This window comes from Helianthus annuus, chromosome 2 (genome assembly GCF_002127325.2).
Source record: "Helianthus annuus cultivar XRQ/B chromosome 2, HanXRQr2.0-SUNRISE, whole genome shotgun sequence".
NCBI classification, from domain to species: domain Eukaryota; kingdom Viridiplantae; phylum Streptophyta; class Magnoliopsida; order Asterales; family Asteraceae; genus Helianthus; species Helianthus annuus.
The window spans coordinates 45,158,784-45,178,308 of record NC_035434.2 but is presented as its reverse complement, the minus strand read 5'-3'; the positions used below and the strand labels follow the sequence as shown (position 1 = coordinate 45,178,308).

The 19,525-nt window shown below is 34.4% G+C and overlaps 2 protein-coding genes across 3 annotated transcripts; both read right to left on the bottom strand.

The window, feature by feature from the left end:
* Nucleotides 1-515: 515 nt before the first annotated feature.
* LOC110888757 (uncharacterized mitochondrial protein AtMg01250-like) lies at nt 516-1,097 on the bottom strand. The gene has a single exon (XM_022136266.1). It carries the CDS (start codon nt 1,095-1,097, stop codon nt 516-518), a length of 582 nt encoding a protein of 193 aa, XP_021991958.1.
* A 9,597-nt stretch (nt 1,098-10,694) lies between these two features.
* LOC110914275 (uroporphyrinogen-III synthase, chloroplastic) lies at nt 10,695-16,247 on the bottom strand. Of its 2 annotated transcripts, none has more exons than XM_022159076.2 (10): nt 15,956-16,247; nt 14,364-14,451; nt 14,113-14,179; nt 12,866-12,984; nt 12,673-12,768; nt 11,792-11,847; nt 11,571-11,656; nt 11,356-11,490; nt 11,084-11,166; nt 10,695-10,985 (listed from the first exon to the last, which is right to left on the bottom strand). In XM_022159076.2, the coding sequence occupies exons 1-9, from the start codon at nt 16,166-16,168 to the stop codon at nt 11,109-11,111; spliced, it is 918 nt and encodes a 305-aa protein (XP_022014768.1). In that variant the 5' UTR covers nt 16,169-16,247; the 3' UTR covers nt 10,695-10,985; nt 11,084-11,108. The 2 variants fall into 2 exon arrangements, with proteins under 2 accessions (XP_022014768.1, XP_022014773.1); XM_022159081.2 differs by having other exon boundaries at nt 12,905-12,984; nt 15,956-16,245.
* Between the last annotated feature and the right edge of the window lie 3,278 nt (nt 16,248-19,525).

Below are 19,525 nucleotides of genomic sequence, written 5' to 3'. Positions count from 1 at the left end.
TAGTTGGTATAAGTTTGGAAATTGTACTCTTAACGGCTCGTTTCCTAACCAAGTATCCACCCAATATAATGTTTTGTCACCTATTCCGACTTTACTTCTCAATCTAGTATTAATACTGATGCTACTTTTCATGAAGTCCTTTTCTATGTCGCCAATATTCTTCCATACTCCCGTCACAGATTTCTTAAACGGGATCGCTTCTACTTTCCTCTGATTTGTATGTATCGATTTTATTACCTTCATCCATAAGCTTTCAGGCTCCATTTTTAATCTCCACCACCACTTCAGGAGGAGTGCCAAGTTCATATCTTTTATGTTCCCGATGCCGTGGCCCCCAAAATCCTTCGATGCTACCACTTTTTCCCATTTAACCCATCTTATGTTGTTTTTTTCATTACACCCGCCCCATATAAATTTTCTTCGAATACCTTCCAGTACTTTTATTACACCCGTCGGACATTTATATAGAGATAGGAAATAGTTCGGTAAACTGCTGAGAACTGATTTAATAAGAACTACCCTTCCAGCGAAGGATAGGTTTTTGCCTTCCAATTACTTAGTCTTTTGTTGAACATATCGATAACCTCTTTCCAATTTGCCAATCTATTCATATTTGCACCCACCTTTAATCCCAAGTATACGAACGGGAATTTTCCAACCCTACAATTGAAAATTAATGCCATATTTTTCACTTCCTCATCGTTCATTCCCACCCCATAAAGCTGGCTTTTACGCGGATTTACTTTTAATCCCGATATTAAATAGAAAATGCGAAGAATCCGCTTGAGATTCATTACACTATTCACTTCCCAATCTCCTACGAAAATTGAGTCATCTGTGTATAACATATGAGTTAAATATGGACTGCCCTTAGGTAATTTGATACCGGAGAAAATATAATTCTGTTTTGCTCTTTCCGTCATCACGTGTAATGCTTCCATAGCTGTTATGAAAAGATAAGGTGATAGAGGGTCACCTTGCCTTAAACCTCTTTTGTATTGAAATTCTCCCGTTGGTGAACCGTTTACCAATATTGATCCCCTACCCGCGAAAAGTATTCCCATAACCCAATTCCTCAACTTCGCTGGGAACCCCATATTTGTGAGTACGGAAATTAAGAATTTCCAATTAAGTGTGTCATAAGCTTTCTATATCTGCTTTAAATATAAACATACTCTTCCCAGTTCTCTTTGCCCAACCCACCACTTCGTTTATTATTAAAGGGCCATCAATAATATTTCTATCCAACATAAAGGCTGACTGTACATTAGACACCACACTTTTGATGACACCTCGCATTCTAATTGCTAGAACTTTAGAAATAATTTTCTTCACCACACCAACTAATGATATTGGTCTAAAATCAGAGAGGGTAATTGGATCTAATACCTTTGGAATAAGTGCGATGAATGAGGCGCTGCATGAATGATTTATCGACCCATGTGTGAAAAATTGATTCATGACTTCCATAATTAGTCCTTTCAACTCCTCCTAGTATGCCTTGATCAACTTACATGTGATACCGTCCGGACCTGGGGATTTATCTATTTCACAATCCCAAACCGCTTTTCATACTTCATCGACTGAGAATGGAGCTACCAGTCCTTCCGCCCATGCTGTGCTTAACTTCTTAAACTGTCACACCCCAAAAAATACCCCAAGCGGAAACCCCCGCGAGGCGTGTGACGTACCAGGATCTAGCCACCAATCATATTGAACTTATACAAGGTTTTAAATGAAAACCTTCATTCACTAAAATAAAGCGTTATATTACATAAAGTATAACTCAACGTTTTCAGCGAAAGCGTAAGTCATTAGTTATGTATTTCGTAAACCAAGTATATGAAAGTTATTAGAGTTGTCTCGTGTTTCCATGTGTCTCGACCCATGACCACTCCAACTTCCTAGACAGCAAGTTCCACATCCACACATATCTATAACCTGCGAGTATGCAAACAAGTGTATCAGCAGAACGCTGGCGAGTTCACAGTTTTTGAAAAAAAACGTTTAGTTGCCAAGTGGTTAGTCCAGTTTAATAACAATTCCGAAAACAATGTTGATAATAACTCGATACCGTACAAGATGGCGTCAGATTGTTTTGCCCGTCCCCAATGCCCCCTATCAAAGCATTGGTCATGATTAAGGTCATTAGTTCACGCCCGTCCTCTCAGGTACGGTGTGAGGTTGCCAAGTCTAATAACGCTATCAACTAATACCCCGTTACCTCTCAGGTAACTATTCGGTAGAATATGAGACTTACGGTGATAGGAAATGAGTGTATTATCCAGCATCCCAGTTTTTACCCAGAAAAGACTTATTCCTCTCAGGAATACCCAATAGATTGTCCCACCCACCGGGACGCATGCTCAAGAGAAGTGAACTCACCTTAGGTTGCTCGGTATGTTATGTTATATTACCCGTTCCAAGTTGGTCAACCATGCCTTACCATGGTTACCAAAGACAGTCAGTTTCATGTACACATAAATCACGTATTCGCCATACACGTTTCACAAGTTGCATACAAGCAAAACATACATCGTTATGCAAGCCGTAACAGGAAATCATTCAACAATCCATATCATTATATAGCATGTATTACGTCATATGCAAGTTCATGTTTCACAAATCACATAATAGTTAGGTTTAGTACAAACATTCATGTATTCAACAACTACCATGTAATGTAGGTCATCCATTTGCACTTATCAAGAAGTTCGGTTCACACACTAGTAGACATGCAGATCCATAAACCTCTAATCCACATAATAGTTCAGAACATTAGACGTCCAAGTGTGTGCGATTTCATAACGGGCCCTAATATGCGATTCGGCCCAATTATAAGGTGTATGCATATGTGTGTGTTTGGCCCAATTGTACCAAGTCTAAAGGACTTGTGTGACTCAGAACTTAGTATGCGATTCCTTATACTTGTGCGGTTCACTATACTTGTGCGGTTCACTATACTTGTGCGGTTCACTATACTTGTGCAATTCATATGTGGGCCGATGTGTGACTACCTCTTTTTGGGCCGGATATAGTGCGGCCCGATAGCTTACCCAACCCAACTCGATAATGTGAGATTGGACCATAGGGTGTGCGATTACAACAGTGTGCGATTTGCTGATTTGTGCGTTTGAGTTTGGGTTTGGGTTGTGCGATTGGTGTGCGGCCCAAACGCTTGTGCGACCAGCCTAATAACCCACATACACCCAATTGTCTACGGCCCAATATTAAGTGCTATGTTCCAGTTGTGCGATTTGAAGTGTGTGAGCTTCCCTTGTTAAACCCACATACCAGTCCTAATAACCCACATACCAGTCCTTCCGCCTGTGCCATGCTTAACTTCTTAAACCCCCTGCTCCGATTCTTGGTCTGGACGTGACCGGTTCCTTGAACTTGGCTTGAAAAGCCAACAGAAACTGGGTTTTGATTTCAACCGGGTTTGTCACCCATACCCCATCTATCCATAATCCGCTTATTTTATTCCTATCAATGTGATTATTCATGATTGTATGAAAATATCTTGTATTCTCATCTCCCAGACCCACCCATCTAGTCCTCGCTTTTTGTTGCATGTCCGCTGCCACTTTGTCATGCCAATCTTTAACCTTTCTCTTACAGTCTTGCCAAGTACTAATTTCCGAATCCGTTAAGCCTCCTTTCCGCTTGATCGTCTAACTGTTTTAGCTTATTTTGTGCTTCTAGTAAGTCTCTTTCCTCCACCTCCCTTTTATTTTTTCTCCATATCTTTAGTTCTTCTTTGACGGCCCTAAGCTTAACTGCAATCACTTCATCCTTAAACCTTGAATCACAATTTTTCAACCCTCTTTTGATAACCTCGTCAAAGCCATCAAGAGTAAACCAACGATTAAAAAGTCTAAACGGTGATGGACCGAAGCTATTATTAACAGTGGTTAGTATTAGCGGATTGTGATCGGAAAACTCTCTATTAAGCGCAACAAGAGACGCGTTCGACCATTTGCTTATAAAATCATCACAGACTAAGACCCGATCTATCTTGCTGAGATTGGTGCCGTCTCCGGATAAAATGTAAATTTCAAACCCCCCCACGTTATATTCCTGCAAGCATCCTCTGCTGATAAAGCTATTAAAACTCATAGCTCCACTCGAAACGAATTGAGAATTAAATCTTTCCTCAGGAAATCTTACCTCATTAAAGTCGCCCAACATCATCCACATTCCGGTAATCGAGTTCTTTGCTTCCAGTAATTCATCCCACATTCTTCTTCTGTTGGCTTTAAGCGTTGAACCGTATACATTCACAACCACTAGTTCTACATCCTCTCTGGTAACCCGACCCTTTACTAAAACGTAATTCTGATTCTTCACTTCTAATTCTTTCTTAAATTACTAAAATGTAATTCTGATTCTTCAATTCTAATTCTTTCTTAAAAATACTCGGGTTCCACATTGACAAGAAGCCTCCGGATCTGCCATCCGCATCCACCTTAGAATATTCGAAACCGGTACTTTCCCAAAATTTCCTAATTTTATTTAGAGGAAGCTCCCTAGATTGCGTCTCTTGTATAGCTAAGAAAGACAAATTATACTTTACCAAGATACCCCTAACACCTGCTGATTTTCCCGCCCCGCCTGCTCCCTTTATATTGAATGATCCAAAATTCATTGAGGGTTCGAGTGTTTTGGACCAAGTCACAAATTTGAGGTCCAAATTTTAAAAGTGATGAGTTCGAGATTGTGATGACAAACTACATAAACCATTTATGTAACTAACTTAAATTTCAAAAGTTATGAGTTCGAGATTGTGATGACAAACTACATTAACCATTACTAACTTAAATTAATAAAATGATGATGAAACAAATCATTTAACAACAAACGAAAAAATATCATGTTTTTGTAAGAACACTTATCAGTTAGCATTTGTTTCTCTTTTTTATTGGCGGACAAATTGGATCACTGACGGACCATTAGAGTATCATCGTGCCATCAGCGGAACCATCCAATCATATCCATCTTCAATAGGATATACCAATTTAGGAGGAAACCCAATAAATATGGGAAAAACCTCATTGTGGGAATTGATATAACCGAAGTGAACTTATAATGTTAAGTCTGTGTAATAGATTTTCATTTAACTTTAATCATGTATAGAAGTATGCTTGTAATAAAATGATCTTAAGGTAGGTGTCATTTATTTTGATATAGAATTGTACTTCTAATCAAAGGCTCGTAAGGTTTTATCTTTTTTTTAGAGAGAGAGAGAGAGAAATGTCTTATTAAAAAGATCTCACGTTGATAGTTTAACAAAAAAATATAGTTTTGGTTGTTAAAAACAAAAAAAAAAAAAAAAAAAAAAAAAAAAACCAAAGCTAAGTCTAACATGGTTGGTTTCTTTTTTCATCTTGTACACCCATTGACTTAAAAGTTTGGAACTTTAGCCGAAAGTTAGTTTTAGCTGAAGTTTTTGTTTAATAACCGAAATAACCATAACCGATTAACCGTAACTAAAGTTTGGTTATGGTTTTAGAAATCCTATAACCAAAACAAGTGGTTATGGTTAATAGTAAAAACCAAATCAAACCAACCCATACACACCCCTATTACCTATCTATGAATAGTACAATATTAATATTTGAATTGTTTTTATACGTTTTTAAATACCTTTGTTATCTTATTATTATTATTAATATTATTATTATTATTATTATTGTTATAAGTAATGTTGAACAAATTTTGTTTTTTATAACTTTTAATATACGATATTTTATAAAGTTTTGTGTATGTCATTTTGAGGTGCCTAAATCTACCAAAAGTGTACATCGTATTAAAGCTACTTCCCATTTGTTTTTTTTTAATACCAACGAACGGGTTTTAGCATTTTTGTTATTCTAATAATATAACTTTATAAAATTCCGAATATGACTTTGCGACGTGTTTATTGTATCTACATTGATAAAAGTTTTTAGTTTATGGTTTTGAACTTTCAATAGATGTAAACATGTGTCAATATTCTTTTAGGCATATCACAAATTTATTCTTTTTGAATTTTATCTTTTGGTTGCTATATTGAGTGTCAATACGTACACATACGGTAAAATTATTACTTTAAGTTATTTTATTATAATGTGTTGATAGTAATAATCAATTTTTTTAGTCGTAGTTGTTGTTGTCGTAAGTGTTGGCTGTCGTCGTCATTATTGTCATTGTCGTGTCGTTATTTAACTTTCAATGCAAAGCCTTCTTTAGCCAACCATCAAACTAGTATGATACAAGGCATACGATTTTGTACATAACTCTTTCCAAATGATGATATAGATTTTTAACTAATGATCAAACTATTTGTAGCATATAAATCATAACTGGTTTAGTGTATGACGTAGTTTTTTTTAATGGCAAATGTTACATTGTTTCTACTCCTAAACTACACCCTGGTCTTTTCTTCAAAAGGCAAGAGCTTGTTCCACCCATTCAAAGCTGGAATGGCTACTGTATTACTCAGTTAACTGATTGAATTATTATATTTATTGTTATACAAGATAATTCAATATAAAGGAATTTTAAATAGAGAATTATGATTATGCATAAACACTATACATGTTCATTTAAATATGGTACATAAGAAGGATAAGTAACCATAAAATTCACTCTATTTCTCTCCGTCGTTATATCTAGCCAACTCAATACACATATTTTTATACGATTCTCACGCGACTCTGTTTAAAGTAGTTTTGCATCGAACATGTCCATGTCCATGTCCCTATATCAATACTAGTTAAGTGAATTAAAACCATAACATTGAGCTTGGTTAGCAATAGTAATTTGAAGCAATTCCTCATCAAAGATTACCCGATTTAACCGTTCATCGTCTCTATAACGCTAGAGAATCGAATCAACTACGATAACAGAAAAACATAATCCAACATCAAAACACAATTCGAGTTGTCGATAACCGTATAACGGTCTTGTCATGTAACCTCCATAGTACACAAACATTTCAATGACAAGCATACAAAACAAAGATCCGTATCTCAAACTTTTAACACATATGGAGTTCCTGATTTTTGAGTAAAAGGCAAAAGTGTTCATCTTTTTCAAGAAAAAGGGCCAATGCCACCCTCATTGGATTCTAGAGCCCATTATCGGAAAACGGGTGGTGGAGCCTGGTGGTGTCCTTGTTGGGACCATGATAAAAGTGTAAAAGCAACCACATGCTACAAACACCAAACTTGCCCCTTCTTTTATATTACCCACTGCCCACCGGTCAAATACTTGTTCAGAATCTCCACTGACAAGAGTCCCAATGCAACACTAATCATTCATGTAACACCTAAAGACGGCGTCTCTGAAAATTCATGTACCTTGTTCGAGCTCGAAAAATTGTGCCCTTATGTGTTAACGATAAACAGTGCAATTATTATTTAAACCATAAAAAATGGGCTCACTAAACCTAAGGCCAATGGGCTAACTTCTAAACCATAAAAATTGATTTGTAAATGAGCCTATATTGGAATTGGTACGGGTATACTATTTAAAAAAATTAACATATTGGAATTGGTATGGGTATACTATTTAAAAAAATTAACATATATATATCGGATATTTTTTTTTTAAAACACATGACCCTCGAAATCACAGGACTTGTGCGATGGTCCTCCCCGCACACCCATGCACCTAAACATAATTCAAACCCATAATTAAATTATCATTTTGATTCAGTTCGGTTCAGTTCAGTTTTCGGTACCTAAAGTGGTGAAGAAGAATGAATGTATATAGAGCTTGTGTTAAGGCCAAATTTTGGAATCTACATAGAGCTCGTGTTAAGGCCAATTTTTGTTACTAAGTTAGCAATGTAATATCTTGTAACAAACCAAATTAGGATATTTTAAGCATTTGGATACAATTGAGCCGACTTTTGCATGTTTCACCTAGGGTAGTTTGTAAAGTTGGAGTTTGGCTCGTTTAGGCTCGCGAGCCAACTAGAGCAGTAGAGCTCAACAAGCGAAACTCAAGCTCAGACTCGTTTATTTAACAAGCTTATGTTTGTGGCCCAAGCTCGTTTATTGACCGAGCTTACTTTTAGGCTCGAGCTCTTTTAAGCTCGGCTCGATTCAAACTTTAAGTAAATCAATCTCGAGCAGTTATTTTCTATCTAGCTTATTTTTAATATCATACGTGTTTGAACCGTTGCCGATAAAATCCAACCCGAATTAACCGGTTTCCATACAAATCGATTAAAAGTACCATATCTAGAACCACAAATTGCGGCCAAGGTTGGTTGTGTATATATATACACGTATGAATACGTATTCAATACGACTTTACAAGACAAAAATTGTCAAAAACTGAATCCAAATAAGGAAAGGGAGTGTGTGTATTGTTATCTTGATAATCCACACATATCTACATTTATAGAATTGGGTCCAGTGGATTGTTATCTTGACACCATAATTTGTGAAGCGTCGATGGTGAGTTATCTTTGATAGTGACAACACTTTAGGTTGGGTCACTAATTAAGGTCACAAATGAGACAAAACATGTACCGGGTTAAAGGAAAAACAATACGACCAATGGGTATCCTCGGCTGTACGCTAAGAAGCTTCTTTTTACAGAATATTATTGGCTTTTATGATGGGTTAATACCAACCATGTCATGATGAATAATTGAATAGTTATTGGTAATAAAATCACCCAAGCTTGAAAAAGATACGTTAAAAAATCATCTGATTTTTTTTTTATTGAAGTTCTTAATCATGCATAAAATGCACGTTTTTGTAAAAAATATATACAAGACAATGACTTGTTAACTCTTAAATTGATAGAAACTAAATAAAAACTTATATGGTCATATTTGTCATACTTTGACCAATTTGAGAATTTATTATCACCTTTTTTTTTCTTAGGGAAATCGTGGTGGTAATAAGGTGTTTCCCCTCTATATAGGGATGGTAACGGATCAGATTTGGGACGGGTTTAGGTAACCCAATCCTAAACCTGGTTAGATAAGCTTATCACAAACTTGTCCCAAAACCTGTCGGGTTTCTAGCGGGTAAATACCCATCGGGTATCGGGTATACCCGCAGGTTTCTGGTAAACCCGTTAATTTAAAAAGCTTACCCGTTGGGTATACTTGAACCAAACCCATCGGGTATCTATCGGGTAACATTACTAATCGGTTGCATTTAGTATTATCACTATAAAAATATATCAAGTAACTACAATGTATACGGAATAAAATACATATACGTATAAAAAATGGATGTATCATATATATGCACGTTTAATAATATTAAAGAAATTATATTGGGTATACAATCGGGAACGGTACACTTTATCGGGTAATTGGGTCGGGTAAACGGGTGCATCACCAAATCCTAAACCCGTCTCAAACCCACGAAAAAAATAAAAGTTATTCTCAAACCCGATTAACCGACCCCAAACTCGTTCCAAATGTGTTAGGTTTCGAGTTTACCCATCAGATTCAGGTTCAATTGCTATCCCTACCTCTATATGTAGGATGAAGGTGAAGGGTTCAAATTCTATTAGTATATGTATAAGTGGTTACCAGATATAGGAGTTCTAAAAATTAGTTTAATACATTTAAATATAATTTCAAAAGTATGTGCGTTTAGGCAAGTTTAAAGACATAACATACAAAAATAAAAATAAGTTTTATTGAGTTTTTGGTGGGTCTTTTAAAAGTTGAAATCTTCTACGCTAAATAACTAATTAGTTGCATCATATCTTACAATTTTGTGAACATTCTTTTTTCTGCTTCTTATATTTCACCCATTCATATTTCATTTTTAATTAAAAAAGATCAATCATATTTTATCTCAAAATATTATTTTATAATTTCAAAATCTTCATCACTATAATTTAATATTACATGTATTCAATTCGTGTAATTATGAGTGAGCAAGACAAGAAACCTCAAAGACCCGAACCTATTGTATTTAAGGGGTTTGGTTCGTGGTTTTCCAATTTCATAAAAGGGTTTTCGGTTCTGAAGGGTCCGGGTAGGTTCAGTTCTGATCCTTTGCATAGCCACTATTTATGCAAATATGATTTATGATATGAATGCTAATTGATGCTGATCAAAGAACAATTGATTTTGAACACTACAATTACAAATATATTTATAGGCTGAAATCATAAATTATTGCACTTGACCTTCCGTAGTGGAATGTTATATGACGCCTATACTCTCCATAGCGTCCTATGGCGCCTCCCCACACCTTCCCAAGGGGCGTTATATCACCTGAACTAGGCTGCCTCGTGAAAATTATAATGGTGTGATGTTATGTTGGTCTCACACATATATTTACATACATATGTATGTATAATTAAAGGGGTTATATAACCCCCCTTCCACTACATACTCAAGTTATATAATCCTCTCTCTCTTACACATTTACACATTTTGCCACTTATCACATAACCCCCTTATGGGGCTTAAGCACTACACATTGCCTTACAGGCCCAAAACACGACCTTGTTGCTTGTTCCACTGGCCCTACAAAGGCTATTACACAACGGCTTTGGCCCATCAGATCATTTAACCGACCCATTAGGACCCGAAACCACGTAGGCATATAAGGTTTAACTAAAGGGTTTTTTGTTCCGGAGGGTCCGGGTTGGATGGGTTCGGTTCCTTCCCTTTGCACCGCTGTAACATATGGGCCTTTAGCCCATATTTGGGCTATGTACAATCATGCCAACGTCCTTTTAGCCTTTTCTTCCATTGGATTTAACCAGTTTCTTAATCAGCATTTGCAGCTACGATTCTAATAAGTTTTGGAACAATGCTATTCTACACCAGTAAACGAATATACAAAATGAGGAAGCATGTCTTCTTTGACATCCTTTACGGTCTCGGGACCTCGTAAACAGCAACCGAAATCTGTCTTCTTCTGTAGCTTCCATCTCGTCGAGAATTGCAGATTTCTACACGAGTTTCCTGTTCCTGGACATTTTATTTTTGTGCACCAACCCGCATAAATCTTGCATAGTAAAATACAGAAACGATTAATCCTCGTTTTCATGAAAGAAAAAAAAAGTGTTTTTTTTTTTTTTTTTTTTTTTTTGTGCATATACATACCTGAAAAAAGGGAAGGAGAAGGCTTTTACACTTTTTGGACTTGCTTATGGACGCCTAAAGCATCTATAATGCTGTCAACCCATCTGTAAAATGAAACAGTATAATAATTCGACAAGTACTTAAAGAGTTCTCTGTTTTGAACTGGTATCCAACCCGCTCTTTCGGCCACCTTTACATACGGCCAAAATACATGTAAAAATTGAAATATGATAAAACTACACTAGCACAAGTGAAATATGGAAACAAGATTAATTCAAGAGAAAAATGATTACCCTTGGAGACTGGGGCTAGATGGATAGTATACATTTCTCAAACCCATTCTTATCGCTGCTGAAGCAGTTGTCTCACCAATGCATGCCACCGAACCACACCACCGGTCTGACCCCGATACAAGATTCACCCATGCTCTGTTGCACAACAAAATTAATCATAGAATTAAAAACGAGCTAAATACAACACATATTATCATAATGAAACCATACCATACCTTATTGCAGAAGGCGATGCAACTGCAATGACAGAAGCCGAGAGTGCTTGCTCGAAAATCATATGGTCCACGTGTTGAACAGTTTCCTAGAAGACGTTATATTCAAGGTTACCGGATATTTAATAACTCTACTTTTAGGTAAACTGAATACTACGGATCATTAATTTAAACAAATTATGTGTACAAAATAAAAAAAAAAACACAAAAACATAAATGTTTACCGTTGTATAAGTGTTCAATCGTAGGACCTGAAATCCCCGCTTAGAAAGGCCTTCCTCTGAAACATAAAAACCATGATTTACGTTTCATGTATCCAGTACAGGAGTAAAACCATGATTTACGTACAAAAATAAGTAAAAAATCGCTTAGAAACGCCTTCCTCTGAAACATAAAAAATATGTAATGGTTGCAAAAGTCGCTAGGCGGAGAGTATTCGGGGAGTAATCAGACATGTTAAATTATAATAAAAATAGTTACGGAAAATTATATATATGTCGATTATTATTCATTTACTAATAATATTTATAACAAAATACGTGAATATTAATATAAATAAAAATCTACATGTACAAATAATAAAGTATTTCAAAATTTTATATTCATTCCTTGAAAAATTACATTTATTCTTTAATATGATAGACATAGGAATTATGTTTTATTTTTCTTAAGTCAAACTTGGCTCGAGTTGACCAACTAGATCCGATTATGGCCGAGGTTGACCGCATTTAAACAATTAGGCGGAGTTGAAGAAAATCGCCATGGCAACCTACCTTGTAGCGATTACTCGGCCTTCTAGACCTTGTTTTACAACATTAACTATGCTTTACGTAAACTATGGTGATAACTGCACCCTAATACAGGAGTAAAAATATGTAAAATCATACAAAAATCTCATGGACTAAATAATAGCAGAGGAACTTATTAGCTACTATTGTAAAATCAAGTGGTTATGTTTACAAATCGTAAAACAAGAGTTCAGAATGTTGATTCAAAATCTGGTCAAAACTCAACATATGTACAAACTACTCAGTAAAAAGACAAATATATTATTATTATGAAGTATGAACAAATAATCTTATATGAACCGAGGTAGAGTTCATACCTATATCATGACTAGCTTTCGCAGAAGCAGGATATAAAACAGTACATCTTTCATTACCATGCTTTGGCAGCTCAGAAGCAAGAACTTTGCCAGTTGCTGCAAAAGGTCACAAAGTAAAAAATGTTTATTACAAAGTTAATTATATAAAACCCTCACAATTTTAACAAATAGGAAGACACGTAGAGATATATACCTTTTGATGGAACAAAAGCAATATCGATGAACTTCTTACATGAAACTGCAGCTTCATCGAATATGCTTGCTGTACCAGCTCCAACCACAGCTACCTTCACACTTGGGGACCCAGCTGCTCTATGGAATATTGATAAAAAGTGAATATAAATATAATAAGTTAGGACTAAAAAAGGGGCAATTTCATATATACCCCTACAACTTGCAGAATATCATGTATACCCATGCAAAATTATAAATATCATATATACCCTTACAAAGTAGTTGAAATATCATATATATCCAATTCGTTAAAAACAATTTAATAAATGCAATTTTACCCCTTATTTTTCTAAAACTTTGAAATCTCATATATGACCTTTAACTTCAAATATTATATTTACTCACTTCTAGCTTAAATATAATATATGGAGTATACTATTGTTTATGGGTAAAAATTTAAAAAATATGGGTAAAAATAAATTTAAGCTAAAAATATGTTATATAAAAATATGAAGTTAAAAGATGAGCATATATGAAAACTTGAAGTTAAAAAATTAAGGGTAAAATGATTATTAGATTGTTTTTAATAAATTGGGTATATTTGATATTTTAACTACTTTGTAAGGGCATATATGATATTTTTAGTTTTGGTTGGGTATATATGAAAGTTTTCAAGTTTGTAAAGGTATATATGAAATTAATCCCAAAAAAAGATGGATTATTATCTGACAGGCTTGATTACATCTCCTAGGTCAGACTTAAGGTTGACTTCATTTGACTTTTTCTTGAGAAATAAAATAAATGATGGGTTATTATATAACTAAGTAGTATAGATGTTGTTCATATAGTAATTTACATCTTAAAACATTGTTTGAGAAGTTATCGTGGAAAGAATTGTATCTTAATATTATTGTAAAATGCCATTTTCGTCCTTGAGGTTCGGCCAATTTTGTGACTTTCATCCAAAGGTTTTTTTTTCCGCATCTGGATCCAAAAGGTTTGAAATCTTGCCATTTTCATCAAGCTCGTTAACTCCATCCACTTTTCTCCAAAAGGTTACTAAATAAAAAAGACGAAAAATACCCCTGGTTAACGGAGAAATATGGATGGAATTAACGAGCCGGATGAAACTGGCAAGTTTCAAACCTTTTGGATCCAGATGCTGAAAAACAAACCTTTGGACGAAAATCGCAAAATTGGCCAAACCTCAGGGACGAAAATGGCATTTTACTCTTAATATTATCTGGAGCAAGGTTCTGTACTTACTTCCAGGCATCAAGAAATACCAAAGCCGCTTCAGGTGAAGTTATGATGATCCAATCAAAAGCAGTGGCTGTCACCATATAATTACAAGAATACTGTTACAAATTAATTCACCTATACTGTGGCAGTCTTAGATGGTATTATGATTCATTACACTGATTCATAACCACAGCCTTGAAGGAACAAAAGGATTATGAATTTCAAGGAAAAAATGTTTTGCAGCTTCAAGTTGGATCATAAAAAGAGGAAGTTACCACTCAATAGAGCAGAAAGTCTTTCAAGATCAGGTAGATGTGTATGCTGAATAAGGGGAAGCTCCAAACAGTTGATCCCATGTGCTGCCTGCTCAAACAGAAATTACATATAAACTCGTTAGGAAATAAGAACCGTAAAAATTCTATGAATTTTACCTTGTAACAATTTCCACTTGGTAAATAATTGGTGATAATGTAGTAATAGTTGATAAATTGTTTTCATTTTAAATACACATGTCATGAATTGTGATGTTGAACTTCTATACCTATGAGCTCTTATGTGTCGTAAACCAAGTGAACCAAACATAATTTAATCATACCCCTATTTCCATAGAAACTGCAACCATTGACCTTAAATGTTCTAAGTGTTGGCTCAATCCTAAAAATTGCAGTGACTAGTCAACAAAATAGAAGGAATTATGTATGTCATAATCAACACCATCAATGGTTCATAATGACACTACAACTGGTAAACAAATCATTTCAATTTGACGATGGCAATGTCTAGTGAGCAAACGCACTTAAATTGGGATATCCCAAAGCCTAAATTGTTGCCATTTTATACGCTCATATAAGGTACATTATCACATTCTTTCAGGCATTTCATCAAACAGCTACTCAACAGAGTCCATAAAGTAGATTATAACGGCTAAAAACAAAAAAAAATGAACCGTCTGTAACTAAAACCTAAAGTTAAAAAAAGCTACACTTATGCACCTAATTAAACAAATATAAGCAATATTACCACATTCTTTCAGGCATTTCATAGAACACCTACTCAATAGAGTCCATAAAGTAGATTAATCATTAATGCAGTAGCAAAAAAAAAAAAAAAAAAAAAAGAACTGTCTATAACTAAAACCTAAAATTCAAATAAGTTATGCCATTGCACTAAATTAAATAAATATAAGAAAATTACCGCATTCTTTCAGGCATTTCATCAAACACCTACTCAACATAGGCCATAAAGCAGATTAATCATTAATACAACGGCTAAAAACATAAAACATGAACCGTCTATAACTAAAACCTAAAATTCAGAGAAGTTACACCAATGCACCAAATTAAACAAATACAAGCAATATTATCACATTCTTTCAGGCATTTCATCAAACACCTACTCAACAGAGTCCACAAATTCGTTTAGTCACTAATGCAATAGCACAAAAAAATAAATAAATAAAAATAAAAAATTCGTGAACTATCTATAAGTTATAACTAAAACCTAAAATTCAGAGAATCTATACTAATGCGCGAAATTAAACAAATATAAGCAATATCACCACACTCTTTCAGGCATTTCATCAAACACCTACTCAACAGACGCCATAAAGTAGATTAAACATCAATCAAATGGCAAACAACAATGAACTGTGTATAACTAAAACATAAAGCTCAGAGAAAGTTACACCAGTGCACAAATTACACAAATATAAGCAATTTTACCACATTCTTTCAGGCATTCTTTCATCAAACGGTTACTCAGTAAAACCTAAAATTGAGAAGCTATATCAATGCACGAAATTAAACGAATACAAACCAACAACAACATGAAGAACAGATACAGAAACAGTTAAGAAGAGGATAATTACGAGAGCTTTGACGAGCTTGCCATTTTTACCACGCTCTCTTGTAACAACAACTCGATGATTCGAGAACGACGTCGTCGGAGAAGAAGAAGAAGAACAGGAAGCTTTGACGTTGAATGAGTGGAAGTGAATTCGCCGGTGGTGAGGGCGGTGCAGAGGCGGAGGCGGAGAGAGAGTGGTGGTGGTGGTAGAGAGAGAAAGTAGAGGTGAATTCATGGCAGTTGTTGTTGGTTGACTTCAGAGCCACCTGTTGATATATCAGCAATGGTGTTCTTTCTGGTACTCTCCACTTTTCACTATTTGCATTTTGCACCCTTTTTACTTTTTAGCTGTGAATTATTGGCGAATGTTTAGGAGGTCTAGGATACGTTGTATTAATTGGTTCCGCGCTAGAGAGCCTTTTTGCACAATAGGTCCCCAATTTAATCTCTCAATGAGAAACCTCTATCACCTAAACTCAAACTTAAGACCTGAATGAGAAAACTTACCCGAATCCACTGTAGATGGAACTTAAATATCTAGAGCCACCACTAGAGCACTAGTGACGGTTTGCACCCTCTTTCTAAAGAAACGTTTATTCCCCCTTGTACTTTTTGGTTAGTTAACTACCACCCCTTATGTTAAAAGAAGAGTAAACTGCTAAAATCGTCCCTGTGGTTTGACTCAAATTGCTAAATCAGTCCAAAATCAACTATTTTTGCTAAAACAGTCTCTGAGCCTAGTTTCTGTTGCTATTTCAGTCCAATAAATTAACACCGTTAGAACCTCCGTTAATGAATGGGTAAAACTGCTAAATTCGCCCCTGAGGTTTGATTCAAGTTGCTAGATAAGTCCAAAATCAAGTTTTTTGAATTTGTTAATTATAAACTTATTTAGGTATATAATTTTTCTAGACTTGCGTTAATTTTTTGAATTTGTTAATTATAAACTTATTTAGATTATAAACTTATTTAGGTATATAATTTTTCTAGACTTGCATTAATTTTTTGAATTTGTTAATTATAAACTTATTTAGATTATAAACTTATTTAGGTATATAAATCATTAATATCACAAGAGAAAAAAAAAATCCTTTTGTTAGTTATTTTGAAAAATTATTTGTTAGTTATTTTGATTATTATTATTATTATTATTATTATTATTATCATTAAATGTTTACTAATTATATACTTAAGTATTTAAATAAGATAATACTTAATTTAATTTAAATAAAATTAGTTTTAAAAATATAAATGTAGCTTTTTTGAAGAGCGTAATTTAACCGGCCCAGCCTTAAATACTGATTTTATTTTGATGTTGTTGTTGTTGTTGTTGTTGTTACCATGTAAATATTTAGTATTTATTTAAGGATTTAAATAAGACAACAGTCAATTTAAACAATATTTAGTTATGAAAAATACAAATATTATATGTAAATTTAAATATTAAGAAATTAACATAATTTTTGTTTGTTTTTATTTAAATCGTAATATTTAATGTTTAATATTTATCAATTATTTTAATTTAATATTTGTATTATAAAGTTCTTTTATTTATTTTTTCTACTTAATTAAGTGGTTTCTTATTCAATAATATTTATCATTCAGGTGAGGTCGGACAACATGTCGTGCCAGAACAAGTCTCATAAAAAGGATTATTTTGGTTAGAGTCAAAACGGGTTCGGGTCAAACCAGTGTTTAAGACATGTCAAATAAAATTGCGCTCTCCAAAAGAGCTACATTCTGTTTATATTTTTATAACTAAACACAAATTTAAATTATATATTTAGGGTAGACTTGTAATTTATCTTAAATTTTAAGACATTTAAGAAAATATATAATGCATTTGGTACAAGTATTGATGCATTAAGAACCTGTCATTTACCATTTTTTTCTCTTGTGATATTAATGATTTATTCAACGAACATAAATATAACTGGACCCACCTTAAATAAGTTTATAATCTTGTGATATTAATGATTTATATACCTAAATAAGTTTATAATCTACATAAGTTTATAATTAACAAATTCAAAAAATTAATGCAAGTCTAGAAAAATTATATACCTAAATAAGTTTATAATCTACATAAGTTTATAATTAACAAATTCAAAAAGTTAATGCAAGTCTAGAAAAATTATATACCTAAATAAGTTTATAATTAACAAATTCAAAAAACTTGATTTTGGACTGATCTAGCAACTTGAATCAAACCTCAGGGACGAATTTAGCAGTTTTACCCATTCATTAACGGAGGTTCTAACGGTGTTAATTTATTGGACTGAAATAGCAACAGAAACTAGGCTCAGGGACTGTTTTAGCAAAAAAAGTTGATTTTGGACTGATCTAGCAATTTGAGTCAAACCTCAGGGATGATTTTAGCAGTTTACTCTTAAAAGAATTCCAAATTGATTATTACTAACTAACAAATTCGATTGTGAAATGATTTTTGGGAGCTAAAACATTCGAGTCTCGAAAGAGATTAAGATATTGTTTGCATTATTGGGTTCAACCACATCGCATAATGAACCTTGGTAGCGTTCATTTTACGTAATCCAGTAGAATTTAAGTGGAATTACAATGTAAATTTCATTCCTTTTGCTGTTAATTTCAATAAAATAAAGAAATTGAAATTGAATCTAAATTCCTTTTTCTTTCCTAATGTTGTTCATTACAATAAAAGAAGGAATTGGAATTGAATCTAAATTCCTTTAAATCCTTTAAGGCCTTAATGTACCTGGCTGTTTTAGGCATTAAAGGTGACATGCCATGTTAACCGCTGTTGTACACCACTCCCTCCTTGAGTTAAGAGGCATTAAAGAGTTTACCTGTTAACATGTTAATGGAATATTAAGAGATTGGATTGATTTTCTTTTTCTTTTTTTTTTTTTATCAAAAACCACTAAAAATAGGGTTAGATGGAGTTTATAGGATTAATTGATTAAACCCAAAACCTTGGGGTGAGATGGAGTGTAATGGGGGAAAAGTGGATGATTTGGCATCTAGGTGGAGTTGAGGAAGGTTAAACTATACCCCAAGTACTAAGAGCAACTCCATCACTATGTTAGAATTGTTGTCCAAAATTTGGACTACCCACTCCCGGACAACATTGCATTGCATTGGAGGTGTTTGACTTTGGTGGCCCGGTTTGGTGTAGCGGGCGAGTTTGGTTGTATTTAAGTGGGGACCACATACACACATGCATTTTTTAGTGTAAAAATGGGGTGTGGTGTGGAGGTTTGGAATGATTTAGTGTTGGAGGAAAAGTAGGGTTTGGAATTATTGAGGTTTGGAATGATGTGGCGGGTGATGTGGTAGGTTTGAATTTTGGACTTTGGCCAGCGTCAAGCATGCTCTAAGTAGTGAGATTTAAAATCCTTCCAAATTTCTAATTCCAATCCCATTAGACTACTCGAAGTGGAGGGGCTTAAAGGGATGGCGTGTCAGAAAATGGGGAAAGCCAAAAAATGCACGGAGTGCAAGAGGCATGAAAGGGGGCGTTTAAAAAAACTAACCAATCAACAAACCTCTGACCACAAACCACCAATCAAATCGCGCCAACTCACCCACACATTTGCCTCCACGTCAGTAAGAA

Bases quoted from the DNA above. Each gene is read 5' to 3' on its own strand.
- LOC110888757 (XM_022136266.1), bottom strand. From the start codon at position 1,097: ATGGGGTTCCCAGCGAAGTTGAGGAATTGGGTTATGGGAATACTTTTC.
- LOC110914275 (XM_022159076.2), bottom strand. From the start codon at position 16,168: ATGAATTCACCTCTACTTTCTCTCTCTACCACCACCACCACTCTCTCT. The intron at 11,848-12,672 runs GTATGAACTCTA...TTTATGTTTCAG, and splicing joins GAAAGCTAGTCATGATATAG to AGGAAGGCCTTTCTAAGCGG. The intron at 11,167-11,355 runs GTAATCATTTTT...TTCATTTTACAG, and splicing joins TCTAGCCCCAGTCTCCAAGG to ATGGGTTGACAGCATTATAG.